Raw genomic sequence first — 19,765 nt, 5'->3', positions numbered from 1 at the left:
TTGCCAGAATTTGCGATGCACTTGCAGTTTGTGAACAAGAATTGAGCATTTGATGGCATATCATTGAGCCAGAAATACCAGCCAGTTCCACACCAATATGTTATTGAACAACTTTCCACTATATTTTCTGAAAATTTCCAAACAGAATTGGATTGAGGATAGTACAAGTGTGCTGCACCTCCATGTAATGCCGAACAACTTGTGAAATTGGATTTTGTGACATTTATTTTCAGCAAATTTCCGCAATATAACGCTCCAGCATGATCATTGGATGAGCATTTATTGAATGAACACGAAATGATTGTGAGGTTTGCATTAACGCAATTAACATAAAGTGCGCCTCCATGGCTAGTTCCACCATTTGAATTATTCCATTCACACCACTCGAAGCGATGACTTTCAACATCAAACGAAGTCAGTCTACCAGGTTTCTCTCTTTGAGATTCAGTTCCAATGTGTTCAACAGCAGCATTTGGTGAAGAGCGTGTTTGGTGGAGGAAAGAGGCATTGAAGGCAGAGAGGGATGTGGATGGGCTGTTGAGAGAGGGGATGATGATACTGTTAACGGGACTATGCTGGATGAGTGTAAGCGATGGACATGAAGGAAAGAGAAAGAATACTGAAACAGAAAAATAACAGAAATTTGTATGAATTGAACAAAATTTTTGATATTCATTTTTTTAAATATGATTGATAATCAAAAACAAAGAATATACAACTCCAATGAGTAATTTTTCTTGAGAATTTGTTTGTGAATGGATTAGCGATGCAATATGAAAAGAAAGAGACCGGGAACATAAAATATGCAATGTCTTTTAAAAGGGCAAGTTATTTGTGGAATTATTTTTCATTTAATAAGAACCTCTAAATTTTCATCTTGAATATCCTTTGGAGCAAATCCGTTAAATATCATATAGCAAACTTTAAAGAAAGATAAAGCATTGATATTGCGGACTTATTTATTGTTTTTCTTTTAAAAAAAACTTCAGTTATGAAAGGAACTGAAAAAATACATAATTAACTTGTCTTTCAAAGAATGTTTTGAGCTAATGACTTTGAATATGTTTGCTGATATAAAACTTCAGACTTTCATATTTTTTAAATCAATTTTTAACTTTCAAAACTTCATTTCTCTGTTTTTCTTTTTTTAACATTTCAAAAGCAAAATAAAAAATAATTTTTTTTTTGAAAAAAAATGTAGTTTGTTGAATAGCTTGTTTCATTATCACGCAAAAAACGCATCTCCATTTTTAATTCGTGTTTTATCTGCTTGAACTATTTCTTTCACAAAATGGGTCATTATTTTTGAAATCATAATTATTTTCGGGGTATTGATTTTTCAAAGGTTTTTCTTTCCTTTGGGAAGAGATTTTGTATTCAAATGCTAAAATTATCACAACTGTTTCAAAAACAAATGAATGATCTGAAATAAAAATCAAGAAGTCTTGAATATGTCTGTTCACTTTTCAGTGTTCATTTGTTGACATTCAAAAGAAATTTTCAAACCGAAAATTATTAAAGAATAAATATGATTTCAAAAATAATCACCCAAATACATAAAAATTGAAATAGCGTATTTTATAAACCCGAAAAGGATTTTCTTTTTAATGGAAATTTTTTCTTAATTGGCACTTTTTTCTGTTTTCGTTAGCCAACTTCTGAAAAGCTCCGAATGGCTTTCAGCACTTTAACGAACCGCTTTCACCATCTCAATACAATTCTTTAACTGTTTGTTTTCCTTATTTTGTTTATTATTCTCAGAAATATTTCGGTTTTTGTTTTTGAAATTTCATTTTTCTAAGCTTTCCAGTCATAGTTAATGCACAAGATACGTCCGGGACCTAAGTTAACATATGTCGCAGCTATGATGATAACGTGCTGCGCACATATGAGTGATAATTTTTGAAATCATATTTTTTCAATCAAAAATTTCTGTTTGAGAATTCACTTTGAATATTGATAAATGAACACTGAAAAGTTGTAACAACATTCAAACATTAAATTTTCTTGAAAATATTCTCAAATATCGTCATTAGAAGCAACTATCTCACATTTTTCTTTTTAAAGAATAATTCCTCTCTAAAAAAATTAATCCTTTGAAGAATCAACGCTCTGAAAAAAGTTATGATTTCAAAAAGAATTACCCATATGTTTTTATCTTCCGATTGTTTGAGGAAACTGTGGGAAAAATTGTTTTCAATTTTTGCACATTTCAAGAATCCTGGTCTATTTTGATTGAAACCAATAGAATTTTTTAGGATTTTTATTTATTCGCTTTATTTTAGGGTTTAACGTATTAATAACTTGCTAGTGTTGAATTCTGTTATTCAAATTTCCAGAATTTTCTTTTTTAATGAATACTTAAACAATTATCAAAAAAGCTCTATTGATATTTGGGAACAGAAAAATGAAATCTATCCAAAGATTATTCGTGTACCCAATAATTAATTTTCAATTATTGAACTGAATATTGTGCATGGTTTTCGATCATGGAATCTATTTTGATCGATCCCAAAAAATAATAATAAATAATTATATCCTAATTGAGTTGTGAAAATATTTTTGCATTTAAGAAAATAATAATACAGTCAAAATCGGATATCATTACATCTGTTTTTTCACAACTTTTTGTGACTATTTCTGATTGTGATTATATGTGATGTGATATTACACAGAAAAAATTTTTAAATTTTTATTTATTTTATTTATTTTGGACCAGTTTTTTCTTTTCAGAAATTCTTCACAATAACTCGTTTTTTATCATCAAAAATAGACCTCTGCGACATGACAAGAGAATTTTAAAACAGAGACAAAATAACTGAAAAGATAATGACGATTTGTTAAAAATTGTAATTTTTAACTTTATTACTATTTTTGATAATGCAAAAATATTATTAATAAATCAACATATGTCAAACTTTTTTGAAAATGTTTATTTTCTTGTTTAATTTTCAAACATAATATAAAATTCATATTTCGATGTTATGAAAACAAAATCAAAACAATGTTATATTTGCTATTTTTGAAAATTTGCATGAGTGTGAACAGAAATATGATTAATATTTATATTTAAAATAATATTTGAAAATTAAACAAGAAAATAAACATTTTCAAAAAAGTTTGACATATGTTGATTTATTAATAATATTTTTGCATTATCAAAAATAGTAATAAAGTTAAAAATTACAATTTTTAACAAATCGTCATTATCTTTTCAGTTATTTTGTCTCTGTTTTAAAATTCTCTTGTCATGTCGCAGAGGTCTATTTTTGATGATAAAAAACGAGTTATTGTGAAGAATTTCTGAAAAGAAAAAACTGGTCCAAAATAAATAAAATAAATAAAAATTTAAAAATTTTTTCTGTGTAATATCACATCACATATAATCACAATCAGAAATAGTCACAAAAAGTTGTGAAAAAACAGATGTAATGATATCCGATTTTGACTGTATTATTATTTTCTTAAATGCAAAAATATTTTCACAACTCAATTAGGATATAATTATTTATTATTATTTTTTGGGATCGATCAAAATAGATTCCATGATCGAAAACCATGCACAATATTCAGTTCAATAATTGAAAATTAATTATTGGGTACACGAATAATCTTTGGATAGATTTCATTTTTCTGTTCCCAAATATCAATAGAGCTTTTTTGATAATTGTTTAAGTATTCATTAAAAAAGAAAATTCTGGAAATTTGAATAACAGAATTCAACACTAGCAAGTTATTAATACGTTAAACCCTAAAATAAAGCGAATAAATAAAAATCCTAAAAAATTCTATTGGTTTCAATCAAAATAGACCAGGATTCTTGAAATGTGCAAAAATTGAAAACAATTTTTCCCACAGTTTCCTCAAACAATCGGAAGATAAAAACATATGGGTAATTCTTTTTGAAATCATAACTTTTTTCAGAGCGTTGATTCTTCAAAGGATTAATTTTTTTAGAGAGGAATTATTCTTTAAAAAGAAAAATGTGAGATAGTTGCTTCTAATGACGATATTTGAGAATATTTTCAAGAAAATTTAATGTTTGAATGTTGTTACAACTTTTCAGTGTTCATTTATCAATATTCAAAGTGAATTCTCAAACAGAAATTTTTGATTGAAAAAATATGATTTCAAAAATTATCACTCATATGTGCGCAGCACGTTATCATCATAGCTGCGACATATGTTAACTTAGGTCCCGGACGTATCTTGTGCATTAACTATGACTGGAAAGCTTAGAAAAATGAAATTTCAAAAACAAAAACCGAAATATTTCTGAGAATAATAAACAAAATAAGGAAAACAAACAGTTAAAGAATTGTATTGAGATGGTGAAAGCGGTTCGTTAAAGTGCTGAAAGCCATTCGGAGCTTTTCAGAAGTTGGCTAACGAAAACAGAAAAAAGTGCCAATTAAGAAAAAATTTCCATTAAAAAGAAAATCCTTTTCGGGTTTATAAAATACGCTATTTCAATTTTTATGTATTTGGGTGATTATTTTTGAAATCATATTTATTCTTTAATAATTTTCGGTTTGAAAATTTCTTTTGAATGTCAACAAATGAACACTGAAAAGTGAACAGACATATTCAAGACTTCTTGATTTTTATTTCAGATCATTCATTTGTTTTTGAAACAGTTGTGATAATTTTAGCATTTGAATACAAAATCTCTTCCCAAAGGAAAGAAAAACCTTTGAAAAATCAATACCCCGAAAATAATTATGATTTCAAAAATAATGACCCATTTTGTGAAAGAAATAGTTCAAGCAGATAAAACACGAATTAAAAATGGAGATGCGTTTTTGCGTGATAATGAAACAAGCTATTCAACAAACTACATTTTTTTCAAAAAAAAATTATTTTTTATTTTGCTTTTGAAATGTTAAAAAAGAAAAACAGAGAAATGAAGTTTTGAAAGTTAAAAATTGATTTAAAAAATATGAAAGTCTGAAGTTTTATATCAGCAAACATATTCAAAGTCATTAGCTCAAAACATTCTTTGAAAGACAAGTTAATTATGTATTTTTCAGTTCCTTTCATAACTGAAGTTTTTTTAAAAGAAAAACAATAAATAAGTCCGCAATATCAATGCTTTATCTTTCTTTAAAGTTTGCTATATGATATTTAACGGATTTGCTCCAAAGGATATTCAAGATGAAAATTTAGAGGTTCTTATTAAATGAAAAATAATTCCACAAATAACTTGCCCTTTTAAAAGACATTGCATATTTTATGTTCCCGGTCTCTTTCTTTTCATATTGCATCGCTAATCCATTCACAAACAAATTCTCAAGAAAAATTACTCATTGGAGTTGTATATTCTTTGTTTTTGATTATCAATCATATTTAAAAAAATGAATATCAAAAATTTTGTTCAATTCATACAAATTTCTGTTATTTTTCTGTTTCAGTATTCTTTCTCTTTCCTTCATGTCCATCGCTTACACTCATCCAGCATAGTCCCGTTAACAGTATCATCATCCCCTCTCTCAACAGCCCATCCACATCCCTCTCTGCCTTCAATGCCTCTTTCCTCCACCAAACACGCTCTTCACCAAATGCTGCTGTTGAACACATTGGAACTGAATCTCAAAGAGAGAAACCTGGTAGACTGACTTCGTTTGATGTTGAAAGTCATCGCTTCGAGTGGTGTGAATGGAATAATTCAAATGGTGGAACTAGCCATGGAGGCGCACTTTATGTTAATTGCGTTAATGCAAACCTCACAATCATTTCGTGTTCATTCAATAAATGCTCATCCAATGATCATGCTGGAGCGTTATATTGCGGAAATTTGCTGAAAATAAATGTCACAAAATCCAATTTCACAAGTTGTTCGGCATTACATGGAGGTGCAGCACACTTGTACTATCCTCAATCCAATTCTGTTTGGAAATTTTCAGAAAATATAGTGGAAAGTTGTTCAATAACATATTGGTGTGGAACTGGCTGGTATTTCTGGCTCAATGATATGCCATCAAATGCTCAATTCTTGTTCACAAACTGCAAGTGCATCGCAAATTCTGGCAACGATTCAACTGGCTCTCTCACGTTTCATTGGCCTCCGAATAACAAGCCCAACCTGTTTTCAATCGTTGAGTGTCAGTTCATCAATAACAAATTAACTTCTTCTTCCACATGGGGCGGAGCCGGAATATACTTTGATGGAACTTACTCTTGGATGAATGGAATAAAATTCATCACATTCTGTTTCTTCGATGGCAACACTGCGACGAATGGCAGAGGAAATGATGTGTTCTTCAATGGCAGCAGCATCACTCAATCTCCTTTCCAGCAATGCGGTTCAACAACCACAACAAAAAGAGTGTGGAATGCAGGAACTGCAGATAGCAGTGTGTACAATGGATGGCTTCCAATCATCAGCCAGAACAAAATAGTCTCAAATGGTGGAACTGATGCTGATGCCTGTGGCAAAACACAGCAAAGCTCCTGTGCCACAGTGGAGTATGCCCTCGGATGCGTTGCTCCCTTCAGCGATGCCTCCCTCTCCCTTCTCTTCTCCACTTTCACTCCCACAAAGACTCTCACATTTCGTGCTCCAAATACAAAAATCACTGGAAATGGCACAACTGCCACCACCATCGCCTCCAGTGGCATTCTCCAGCCATCAAACTCACATTCACACTCATCACAATCAACATCATCTCTTTCATCCTTGTCATCATCATCAACATCTTCTTCACCAGATCCATCTGCCTCGTCTGCCCTCTTCCAACAGACCCAGGGCTCCCTCACAGTCTCTGCCCTCGCCATCGCACACAACTCCACAAATCAAATCACCCCCATCCTCTTCCACCTCTCCGGTAACTCCCCTTCCCTCAACCTCAACACAACCACCATCACAGGAACAACCTCCATAACAATAAAAACTCCCCTCTTCTTCCTCACTGCTGGCTCCCTCGCCCTCAACCACACAGCAATCACCAGTCTCACCCTCAGCAGCCAAAGCATCTTCCACCTCACCTCCCTCACCGCTCCCCTCACCCTCAACTCCTCCAACATCACCCACATCATCTCCACTGCCGCCCCCACCAGCTGTGTCCTCTCCTCTGCCACCTCCCCTGCCCTCTCCCTCTCCCTCGCCAACTGCACCATCACCAACATCAACTCAGCTCCGCAAAACCAACAGACTGCCACCAATGGCGGATGCATCTCATTCGCCTCATCTGCCTCTGCCAACTCATTTTCTGTGAGTGATTCCACCTTCTCCAGCTGCTCTGTGAGCGAGGATACAAGTTCTGGAGGAAGAGGCGGTGCTCTCATGATCGAGTACAAGGATGATTCACAAGTGTCAGAATCCTCCTTTTCCGTCGCCAATATCGTGTTTTCAGCCAACAAGGCCTGTGTCGGAAGAGATATGTATTTTGTGTGTAAATCATTTGTCGCTTCTGTGAAAGAGCCCTTGTTCGCCTTCATGAGAAGCATCACTCAGAAAGACAACTCGGCTGTTGGACATGACAGAACAGAAGCACTTGGCGATTGGGATGTCGACTCATTCATATTTCTCAACGGGTATACAGCTGACAATGCATGTGTGGATAGAATACTTGGCATCAAAGAAATGTATTGCTGGCTATCAAAGATGTCCTGCAAGAGCACACGCAATGCGATGGGTCTTCTGAAGAAGGTGCAGATCATAAGGCAGAAATCATTTCATCAGCTGACTTGTCGGTGAATTTATGTGCAAGTGACGGTAAAATCGAAGAAAGTTGGGGAGATGGCACACAAAATTGAAGAAAACATCTCATTTTTGCATTTGATGAAATCAACATTGCCTGTCGGGCATTTATTCTCTTCTTTCATAGAATTATCCATTAAATTTGCCTTTTCAAATAAATAAGTTTCCCTCATCGTTTCATCTTCTGAGACTTTTTGAAGGCATGTGGCCTTGCGAAATCTCTCGAAAACCATCCTTGCAACTGTTTGTTCAAAGAAATCTTTTCCAATCTTGTTCCTTCTTCTTCCTGTAATTCTTTCAATCTCAAAATAAATAATGCAGAGGCAACCTTCATGGATTGTGTGCCCGATGATCGGCTATTCTTGATTTGACATTGAACCATTTCATTTGTAAAATAATTTTTAAAGATATTCCGTAAAACAACAAATATGCCTTTTATCTTTCTGAGTAAGAATGAAAGATGATGCTCGGCCCTGGATTTAACGGGAGTTGAATGAAATAGAAATAGGAATATTTTTAATTCGTTCATCGAAGAAGGCGTTGAAGAAGAAAAGGAGGGTCACAATTGTTGAAATGAAGATAGATGCTGTGCGAATGTGTGAACGAATGAGGAAGAATGAAGTTGAAGTTGAAGAAGGGGACGAAAGAGACGAAGAAGAGGAAGAAATGGTTGAGTGAAGAAGATTTTGTGTGTTTTTGGCTATGCGATTCATAACAGGCGTGCTTGTCGCTGAATAAACAGGTGAATTGTGAGAAGGCGAATTTTGTGTTTGTAAAATCAAGAAATGAGGAAGATGGTTGATTGAATGAAGGAGGATTATCTGAAGAAGAAGATGATGATCCCACGATGACCACGAAGATGAAGTTCAAGTCGAAAAAATGTGAATATATGTGGTAATAGGGAAATGCGCAATCAGTCAATTGACATTCCTAAAGAAGACGTTGAGATTAATTTGGGTGAAGTCGTTGATTGGGCCAAATATCGAATTCAATAAGTTGATTTGACAAAGAGCAAACAATCGTTATCGAAATATTTGTTGAAGGCCGAAGAAAATTAATTGATGAAAGATGACATCCTCAGTTCGTTTCTGCCTTTTTGAAATTGTTCTGCGCTTCACTGAGAAACCAAAAATGAAAATATTTCTTAATTTCCTTTCCTTTCCATTCCCCTCTTCCATTCAACCCCCAAAATCATCAGAAAATATCATCCCTTCCTTTTCTTTATCTTTCCCATTCTCTTCCATAAAATCTTTTCTTTTAAAAAAACACCCTTTTCCATTTGAACACTTCAGAATATTCTTCTTCTTTCAAGCTTTTGCCCTCTTTTCCTTTTTTTCAAATTCCATATCTCCAATCAACAATAATCACCTTCTTTATCGTCCCCAACTTTTTCTCTACATATTTTCTACATTTTCCTCTACAAATCTCTCCCTATCCTTCCCCACCCCCTTTGTCTCAGAATTTCTTTCATTCAAAAATCATTCTTGAAGCATTAACATTCTCAAAAATATACTCAACCCCCACCTTCTCTCACAAATAATCCTCTTCCATCACTTGTATACGCCTTATCCCTCATGTGCCTGGTGTTGATGAAATAAACGTGATATACTTCTTTGGGTGGTTGAGAATATTATTAAAGGAGAGGATCATGAGAAAAACAAAAAAAACACATCCTGACAGGCAACACAATGTGTACGGGCTGAAAAGACCCTCCAGTAGGATACACGATGTATTTTGTGGAGGTGCATTCAGTGCTGAAATTTGACCATTCTGAGACTGAAATAAAGAGATTGGTTTTTTGAATGATGTTGGCTGTGGAAATGAGGCTGTTTGGCAAAAAACAGTCGAAGCGCAGTTTGGTCTTTATTTATTTTCTATATATGAATATTTATCTGTTGATTGTTTTTGTGTTTCTTTCAGGGCAGGAGGTGGAAATGAATGAAAATGAATGAAAGCGGGATATCTTGTTGTGCAGGGTGACCACAGAGTTGGGAGAGCGAATTCATATGGAAAGTGCCCAGGGTGAAGGGATTGGGAAGGGAATTGGAGATGATATTTTCAGATGAGAAATAGGATTATTTTCAATGATGAGAATGGAATTTGAGCAAAATGCATAAATCTCACATTTTTCAGAAGGACCAGAAATCGATGCATTTGATGGATAAATGACTTATGGAAAGGATGGTTTGCGAATCAGATGATGAAACATTCGAAAACGAAAGGAATAATGAAATTGATAAAGAAAACAGGTGCCAACGGGATAAAATATAGTTATTGACTTGAGCATTGGTTCTGAAGGTTTGCTGATATATTTTTTGAAGTGATTGTTATTTTGTTTTTAAGAATGCTGAAAGAATGAGGGATTAGGTGGCTTTGAAGAAGAAAGAGAAAAGCAGGGAAGGAAAAATACAGACAGACATATGAAATTCAAGATATTTCGAAGATGCCTGGCATTAACCTTTGGCAAAGAATTATTTTTGAGGGAAGATGTTTTGAGTGAAAAAAGGGAAACGAAAAATTGAAAGAAATGGAATGAAAAAGAGATTGACGCGTGCTTAGTATTTATTGTTGGAGAGAGAGAAAGAGATTGAGCTGAAAGTGAAAAGGATTCAGATGTTTCTCCTCTGCAGAAGAAAAAGAAACAGAAGAAGAGAATTTCAATGAATTTCTACGTTGATATTTATTGACTCCCATCTTCTCAATTTTCAACAATTAATCGTCTCATTCAATCCATTCATCATCATTACCATCTTCTTCTTCTTCTTCTTCTTCAAATATATCAACAACATTTCACACAGCTTCTTCTTCATTATCATCATTCACATCATCTGATTGATTTTCTTCATGATCTGTTTCATCATCAGAGATCATGAATGAAATGAAGAAAAAGAAGAAAATTTGCAGCTGAAGGAAATACTCTCAAATTAAAATGAGAAAAAGAAAGAGAAAGAAGAGGAGAAAGAGAAAGAGGGCTTTTGAATGAAAGGAAGAAGATATTTTTGATTTGAAATTTGAGTTGGGAGTTGAATTTGAAAGGAGAAGAAAGAACTGTCAAAACAAAGAAAAGTATTTGGATAAATAGAGGATAAATTTGAAAAGTGGAACAACATCAAGCAAGATGATGAGACGTAGAAGAAATCAAAAACATGTTAAGAGAAGAAAATAGAAAAGGCAAAAATGGATGGAAAAGAGAAGATAGTGAGAAAGGAATTCCATTGGAAGAATATGAAAAGAAAAGCCAAAACCTGTCATTTTTCTCAACGTTATCAGCAGTACCAGCTTTCCACACTCTTTTTGTTGGGGTTGTTGAATCACAATTCTCAAACGGAGATTGGGTGATGGCATTACCACTGAAGAACACATCGTTTCCCCTGCCATTTGTGGCTGCGTTGCCATCGAAGAAACAGAATGTGATGAATTTTACTCCACTCATCCAGGAAAAAGGAGGATAAAAACACATTGCGGCACCTCCATATGTGGAAGAGGCAGTCAGATTGTTGTTTATGAAGTGGCAATCATTGATTGAATACTGACTTGGTTTGTTGCTTGGAGGATGATAAAATGTGAGAGAACCAGCTGCATCTCCACCAGAGTTTGAAATGCACTTGCATTTGGAAAACAAGAATTGACCGTTTTCTGGGAAATAATACATATTAAAATACCAGCCAGTTCCACACCAATCAGTTATTGAACAATTTTCCACTCTGTTTTCCGAGAATGACCAATCAGAATTTGATTGAGGAGCCCAAGAAGTGACTGCTCCACCATGAGCAGCTGAACAGCTGGTGAAGTTGGATTTTTCAATGTTTAATTTCAATAGTTGCCCACAGTATAATGCTCCTGCTTCCCCAGTAGTTGAACAATTGCGAAAAGAACAAGATTCTATTGTGAGATTTGCGTTTGTGCAGTTAACTATCAGCGCACCTCCCCAGGCACTTCCGCTATTAGAATCATTCCACTCGCACCATTCAAAGCGATGGCTGTTCTCATCAAATGAAGTCAGTCTTCCAGGTGATTTTCTGTGAGTTTCATTTCCTACATATACAACAGCAGCATTTGGTGAAGAGCGTGTTTGGTGGAGGAAAGAGGCATTGAAGGCAGAGAGGGAAGTTGATGGGCTGTTGAGGTTGGGGAGGATGGCGCCATCGATAGGGTTGTGGGTGAAGACAAAGATGGTTGAGTAGATGGAGAAGGAGGGATTGGAGGATTCTTCTTGTCAGAAGAGCACGGAAACAAAGTTGAAAAACAAGAAATAACGATTTCAGCGAAACTCTCTGTTCAATTTGTTATCGTTCATTTCCGCAAATCTCGACCATCAATCAACTTGTTCTATTCGTTCATCATCCTCGTCTTCGTCTTCGTCGTCTTCGTCGTCTTCTCCTCCTCCTCCTTCTTCTTCTTTTCTTCTTCTTTTCTTCTTCTTCTTTTTCTTCACATTTTTAGTCTTCTTCATTAATATTTTTTCTCACTCCCTTCTGGGTCAGAGCATCGATCTTCAAATGCATTTATGCTATTCAATTCTGCAGAGCTACCAAATTAAGCCGAAAATTGTTTCATTTCCTTTCCTTCGTCTCTGCAGTCAATCGATAAAAGAGCTTTCTTTTCATTTTTCAATCACGATTCCGACGAAGAAAATAAACTATCTGCTCAAATTCAGCTCATTTCATTTCCGTTGCATTCTTCTTCGATTTCTTTGATGATCAACAAAAATGATACTGTTTTTTTCATTTCATTCAACTCCCGTCAAATTCAGGGCCAAGCCTCATCTTTCATTCTTTCACAGAATAACAGCTAATGTTATTTTACAAAGGAAATTGTTCAATGTTTAACCAAGAGAAGCTGATCATCAGGCATTCAACAGAAAACGGAGATTGAATCTGACTTTTTTGATTTTGAAGATCAAGCATCTGAAGTGAAAAGGAATGGGCATTGAAGCAATTCATTTATGAAATGGATGTGTTCCTAAATAGCCTTCTGCAGATTACACAGATACGAAACTGGAGCAAATTGTTGAAAATGAAAAGAAAAGGAAAATTTAGAAGAGCATGTTGATATGCCTGAAGAAATCCTATTTGAAGAGATGAAAGCGATGAATCTTTTTTCTTGAGCTCAATTCATATTTGATGAAAAGGAGAAAATAGAGGAAGAAATTTTGAAGAAATGGTTTTATATGAGCGGAGATTAAAGATAGATTGAAAAAAATAAACTTCTGATGAAAAGAAGATGATAGGTATAGGATATTTCTGTGAAATGGAAAATGGTCAAAAATGAGAAAACGAAAGAATTAATATGAGAATCAGATAAAGTTTATCATTTCCAGTGATTTTTGTGTCGACTGCTCCGAAGGTGAGTGTTTGAAGAGGAACAAATGTTGAGGAAAGGAGGGTGAGAGAGGCGTCTTGGAGGAGGGGAATGAAGCCGGTGAGGGCATACTCGATGGTGGCACATGGGGTCTGTTGGGGTCTGCCACAGGCATCAGCATCAGTTCCATTGTTGGCAACGATTTTATTCTGAGTGATAAAAGGAAGCCAGCCATTATACACACCGCTATCTGCAGTTCCTGCATTCCACACTCTTTTTGATGGGGTTGTTGATCCACAATTCTCAAACGGAGATTGAGCTATGGAATTACCATTAAAGAATACATCATTCCCTCTGCCATTTGTTGCTGTGTTGCCATTGAAAAAGCAGAATGTGATGAATTTATTTCCGCTCATCCAGGAATAAGTTGCTGTGCAACACAGCGCAGCACCTCCCCATGAAGTTGAATTTGATGTCAATTTATTATTTAAGAACTGACAATCATTAACTAAAAATTGATTTGGCTTATTGGTTGGAGGAGAATTGAATGTGAGAGAACCAGCAGAATCACCACCAGAATTTGCAATACATTTGCATTCAGAAAACAGAAATTGGCAAGTTGAAGTCATATTATTGAGCCAGAAATACCAACCCGTTCCACACCAATCAGTTATTGAACAATTTTCCACTCTGTTTTCTGAGAAGGACCAATCGGAAGTGGATTGTGGATATGCTATTTCAACAGCTCCTCCATGTAAAGCGGAACAATCTGTGATATTAGATGTTGTGATGTTAACGTTTAACAGATAAAAGCAATCTAATGCTCCACCATTGTGTCCTTTTGCCGAACAATTGTTGAACGAACAAGAAGTGACTGTGAGATTTGCATTTGCACAATCGATACAAAGTGCACCTCCACGACTTGATTCACTTTTTGAATCATTCCATTCACACCATTCAAAGAGATAGCTGTTCAAATCAGTAAAGGACAATCGACTTAATTCCTTTCTTTGAGATTCAGAACCGTTATATCTTACAAGATCATTTGATAAAGATCGAGTTTGGTGGAGGAAAGAAGCATTGAAGGCAGAGAGGGAAGTGGATGGGCTGTTTAGGTTAGGGAGGATGGCACCATCAATGGGGTTGTGGATGTGTTTGAAGATGGTTGAATTGGAGGATTTTGTTAGTAAGAAAAACAAACAAAAATGGAAGAAGAAAAAATGATTTCAGCGAAACTCTTTGTTCAATTTGCTATCATTCATTTCCGCAAATATCGATCATCAATCAGCTTGTACTATTCATTCATCATCCTCGTCTTCGTCTTCGTCGTCTTCGTCTTCGTCGTCTTCGTCGTGTTCTTGCAAAACTCCAACATGTCGCACAACAGTTTCCTCAAAATCCACTTCATCCATTTTGAATTCTCCATCAATTGTGTCAGCATTAGAAATAAAGAGAAAAAAGAAATGGAAACAAGCAAATACATTGATGAAGGAAAAGATTTCAAATGAAAATTGGAAGAGGATAGGAAAAGAAATTCTTGATTTAGGGTGCATGCTAAATGGAAATGAAATTGAGAAAATGGAAGAGGTTTTTTTGAATGAAAGGAAGAAGAAGATTGAATTCAAAGTTTGAGTTGGAAGTTGGATTTGAGAAGAAGAATAATTGAATAAACAGAGGAAAGTGTTCGAGAAGCGAAACAACAAGCAGAGACAAAAGACGAAATGCAGGAGAAATCAAAAGTTTTGAAAAAAAAGATAGAAAATTTGAAGCATGATGAAGGAAGAAAATAAAGAAAGCAAAAATGCTTGGAAAAATGAAGAAAGCGGGAAAAGCATTTAATTGGAAGAATTATGAGAGAAAAGATGAGGAAGCCAGATGTTTTATTCAGAGTTATCAGCTGTATTTTTATTCCACACTCATAGTGTTGGAGTTGTTGAACCGCAATTTTCAAACGGAGATTGAGTGATGCTGCTGCCATTGAAGAACACATCGTTTCCTCTGCCATTAGTTGCTGTGTTTCCATCGAAGAAACAGAATGTGATGAATTTCATTCCACTCATCCAAGTGAAGGTGTTTGTGCAACACAACCCAGCTCCTCCATAATTTGCAGAAGCAGTCAATTCGTTGTTTCTAAACTGACAATCATTGACTGAAAATTGATTTGGCTTGTTTTCTGGAGGATAATTAAATGTTAGAGAACCAGTGGAGTCTCCGCCAGTATTTGAAATGCACTTACATTTTGTGAACAGGAATTGAGCACTTGTTGGAGTTCCTTCGAGTGCAAAATACCAACCAGTTCCGCAACAGCCAGTTATTGAACAATTCTCAACTCTGTTTTTCGAGAATGACCAATCAGAATTTGATTGAGGCCAGCCTACATAAGCAGCTCCTGCGTGCAACGCCGAACAATTTGAAAAATTAGATGTTGTGATATTAACATTTGACAAAGTTTGAACGAATAACGCTCCACCATGATCACCACTTGAACAATTGAAAAATGAACAAGATGTAATTGCGAGATTTGCATTTGTGCAAACAACATAAAGTGCACCACCACGACTGCTTCCACTGTTTGAATTATTCCATTCGCACCATTCAAATTTGTGGCTGTTAACATCAAAGGAATCCAGTCTTCCAGGTTTCACTCTTTGAGATTCAGTTCCAATATACTCAACAGCAGCATTTGTCGAAGATCGTATTTGGTGGAGAAAAGAGGTGTTGAAGGCAGAGAGAGAAGTGGAAGGACTGTTGAGGTTGGGGAGGATGGCGCTATCGATGGGGTTGTGAGCGTGGAGGAAGATGATTGAGTGGATGGAGAAGGATGAGTTGGAGGATTTTATTTACAAAAAGAAAGTTTATTAAAAGATGGAAAACAAGATAAGAACAACTTTTGCGAACATCTTCATTTTTGTTTGTTTTCATTTATCTTCACAATTCTCAATTTTCAATCAACTCATTCTATCCATTTATCTTCTTCGTCATCTTCTTATGCATCATATCACTTAGCTTCTTCTTCCTCTTCATTTTCGTCTTCTTCATTATCTTCATTCGCTTCATCTGATTGAATTTCTTCACATTTGAAAATATGCACAAGAGAGATAAAGATTAAAATGAAAAAGAAACAAGGAAATAAATTGATGAAGGAAATAATAACAAATCAAAATTTGAAAAAGAAAAAGAAAGTGAATGAGAATAAAGAGCATTCTTTGAGGGGAGAATTGAAAAGAAAATGGAATTGAGAAGATGGAAGAGATTTCAGTTGAAAGGAAGAGTGATAGAAGGAAGATGGAATTTGAGTTGGAACTTGGATTTGAGAAGAAAAGGGAAAAAAACACATTGAAAACTTTTATGATTTATGAAGAGGGTTGAAAATTTTTAATAAATAAAGAAACTTCAAGCTCTGAGCTTGGTTAAACTAATCCTGCTGTGGATCATCATTTGATGATTTAGGGGGGTAAAGTTATCACGTAAATTCTTTTCTAAACTTTATTTTTTCGAATTTTTCACTTCATTTTCAGTATTTTATTGAAGTTTGGAAAATTACAAATCTGATTGAAAAAATGATAAATAAGAATATAAGAAATTTCAATGAACAACTTTTAACAAAATTCTCCTTTATTTTAATGTTTAAAAACCCATTTCAAAATTAAATAGTTTGAAGTCATTCATGTTTTATTCTCCACGTTTTCAATCACAATTCTGAAAAATAAAACCATTCGAATTACACTTCATAAAAATAAAAAAAGGTTCAAAAATTAAAAAAAAAAACAATAAATATTATCAAAAATCGAAGTGTTTCATTTAATCAAATGCTTCAAATTTTTGAATTAGTTTATATGTACGTTTCAAGATAAATATCATAACGCCTTCTTTGAAATCAAAAAGAGCACCATCAAACATTTGAGTTTATCAATATGAATGATACTATCACAAAGACTTCAAAATTAACTTGATCTCACTAAATTTATATAAAATTGAAGAAATGCAATTAATTCAAAAAAGAAAGAGAAAACAGGGTTGTTAAACAACAAAACAATTGTTAAAAAAAAGCAACAGTTCATACAATTACTGAGCGTTCTAGCAAATACAGCATCATTGTGAATGTCTACATCAATTTGTACTTGAACACTTTTGCTTTCGGAAGATCTGCTATGTGCCTTACGGGCAAGCGCTTCAGAGACATGAACCGGCAGTTTGAACCGACACACGACAAAGAAACCTTTTCAATCAAAAAAAAAATTAACAAATGGCAGATAAATTATAATAACGATTATAAATAATAAAATAAAAGAAAGAAAAGTGAAAAATTTCCTCATACGATAAATTTCACAGAGGCTGGCAGGTCGCCAATGAAAATGGGCTGCTGGCGCCCGTTCACAAACAGATGGCACGAGCGCGAAGGAGAGTCCATGTCCAGCTCGACGGCCAGCGCCCTCCCGTTCTCGGCAGGGTGGTTGCCTGTTGTCCGGTTTCCGTTGCACCACACTTTCCCTCTGGAATGGAAGTGTTGTGGAGAGGAGGAGGAGGAAGAAGAAGAAGAAGGTCGAGAAAATGAAGTTTTGAATGAATTTTCAATGAAAATAAATAAAAAATTATTAAAAATTGAATATAAAAATTGAATATTACAATAATAATAATAATTCAAAGGTTCATAAATGAAAAATTCATATTTTCATTTTTTATGTTCAAAGCCCAAATAACATAAAAAGAATAAAAGAAACGTGGATGAAATATGAAGAAATAAAGAAAACTCAGTTGAAAAAATGAAGACATATTGACATACGCAAATACACTGAAACATGCAGTGTCTTTTGAAAAAAGAGTATTTTCCATATGATTTACAGCAGTCATGGAATTATCAATAAAAATAAATGTTATTATCGAATTACACTAAATATCAATAGAAACGCAAACAGATATCATCAGTCAAGAACTTTCCAACAGGAGTAATGTGATTCGAAGGTGTTATTCCAATAACTGTTAAATGAAAAGAATATAAATGAAAAATGAAGTTTAAAAAAATGATAAGAAAAAAATGAATATCACTAAATTTCTCAAAAAATATCCAGAAATAAAAGATTAAAAAAATAGATTTAAAAAAATATCCAATCAAACAAGCATCTCTTTCTCTTATTTATCAAAAAAAAAAAAAAGAAGAAGAAGAAGAAGAAGAAATAACTTTCAAATTCATTTTTTATTTCTTTCCTTTTCAACATCATTTCCCACTCACTCATAATCCCCACTTGCATATACACACATCTGTATCCCCCGTCCTTGTGCTGCGATGTCATCTCCATCTCCAGACGCCATATTCCTCTTCTGATCTCCGGCCCCACCGTAAACACCGCCGTGTTGGCGTTCGTCAGCGTCACAATGTCTCCCCTCGCCTCGGCTGACGAATGCGGAGGGATTCCCCACATTGGGTTGAGTACTGCCTCTGGCAGCTCATTCACTCCGAACGGATTCAGAGGCGGAGGGCTCGGGCAGCTCGAACAGCCCGAACTCGACTGGGAAGGCGTCGAGGACGATTGCGCCGGCATTTCTTCCTCTTTCATCTTCTTCTTCAGTTCGCCCATAAGTCGCTCGTTTTCCCTCCTCATGCGATTGATCTCCTCATCTTTTATCCGAAGCTCCTTTTCAATGGATGCAAGCGTCGGCAGCGCAGGCGTGGCTGAGGAGGCACTTGCTTCCAGTGATGAGCCTTCAGGACGCACTGAGGTCGCACCCAGCTTGGCCTGTGTCATCATCATCTCACTTCCAGATGGGCCGATGACAACTCTCCTTTTGAGCAAAACAACCAGCTCCGCAGCCTTTCCGGCCAACTCGTCGTCTTCAGAATCCATAAGCTCAGTCGCGGCCCTAAGCAGCTCTACGCAACGAGGAATAACAACTCCTCTCTTTAGCAATGCAGACGCTAATCCCATAAGCCTTGCTTTGTTTGAAAGTGGAAAAGAAGATGATTTTTGAAAACTTTGTGCTGAATCTGAAAGTGAAGGAGAGGCTGAAGATTGAGGGGTTGCTGCAGTCGAAGCAGTCAAAGACAAATTAAAAGATGAATTCGATTTAATCGATGAAGATTGCTTCTCCTGCAAAATATCAGGTAATAAATAGAAAAAGCTTGATTGTGAAATAATAAGATTGTATGTTGGATTGGTTGAAATGAGATTAGAAAGAGCCATCATTCCACAAGAAGATACATTTTCATGAGAACATTGAGTCAACGCTAACAGGCTATTCACAAGAACAATTCCAGTTCCCATTGAGTCGCCTTTCTCGTTTAATTCATGAAGAGACAAAATTGAAATGAGCGCTTCTGCTAACTCTTTATAAAGCGAGCTAGATTCCTCGGTTAATGTACTTACAATTGTCGATATAAAGGCTAATTTGTTCATCTCCGAGGCATTCGAAGGATCTTTAAAAAAATTATTTTTACCAAAAATACATTAATCATGCACACTTGCTGCATAAAATGCTAATAATTGTTGAATAGAATTACACCTTTGCGAAGGAATGGTTTTTATTTCATCCAAAATTACTTGAAGTTGACGTAACTAAAAATACCAATTTTGTATTTTATAAAGTTAAAATAAACTTGGGAAATAATATCAATCTATCTTATAAACATCACATATTGCACAAGGTCCATCACCAACTCGTTGTTTTGGTTCTCCTCCCATTGAAATGAAATCAAAAAAAGTTTCTTTGATCTAACCCATACAAATTAACTTTTGATTTTTGTTAATTGACATTCCTTTTGCTTTATTT

General features: G+C 34.9%; 2 protein-coding genes across 2 annotated transcripts; both read right to left on the bottom strand.

Moving 5' to 3' along the window:
* Positions 1 to 6,279: 6,279 nt before the first annotated feature.
* Positions 6,280 to 6,774, bottom strand: MONOS_15983 (uncharacterized protein; the record flags this gene model as incomplete). Its single annotated transcript, XM_067868887.1, has 1 exon — positions 6,280 to 6,774. One exon carries the CDS (start codon positions 6,772 to 6,774, stop codon positions 6,280 to 6,282), a length of 495 nt encoding a protein of 164 aa, XP_067735505.1.
* Positions 6,775 to 16,646: 9,872 nt separating this feature from the next.
* MONOS_13738 (uncharacterized protein) lies at positions 16,647 to 19,716 on the bottom strand. The gene is made up of 8 exons (XM_067866468.1): positions 19,624 to 19,716; positions 19,458 to 19,551; positions 18,258 to 19,412; positions 17,915 to 17,977; positions 17,784 to 17,808; positions 17,319 to 17,493; positions 17,064 to 17,219; positions 16,647 to 16,958 (listed from the first exon to the last, which is right to left on the bottom strand). The coding sequence occupies exons 1-7, from the start codon at positions 19,675 to 19,677 to the stop codon at positions 17,106 to 17,108; spliced, it is 1,680 nt and encodes a 559-aa protein (XP_067735504.1). The 5' UTR covers positions 19,678 to 19,716; the 3' UTR covers positions 16,647 to 16,958; positions 17,064 to 17,105.
* Between the last annotated feature and the right edge of the window lie 49 nt (positions 19,717 to 19,765).

This window comes from Monocercomonoides exilis (assembly GCF_001643675.1).
Source record: "Monocercomonoides exilis strain PA203 chromosome Unknown scaffold3-2548433, whole genome shotgun sequence".
Taxonomy (NCBI): domain Eukaryota; phylum Preaxostyla; order Oxymonadida; family Polymastigidae; genus Monocercomonoides; species Monocercomonoides exilis.
This window is presented reverse-complemented; position numbering and strand designations above follow the sequence as displayed.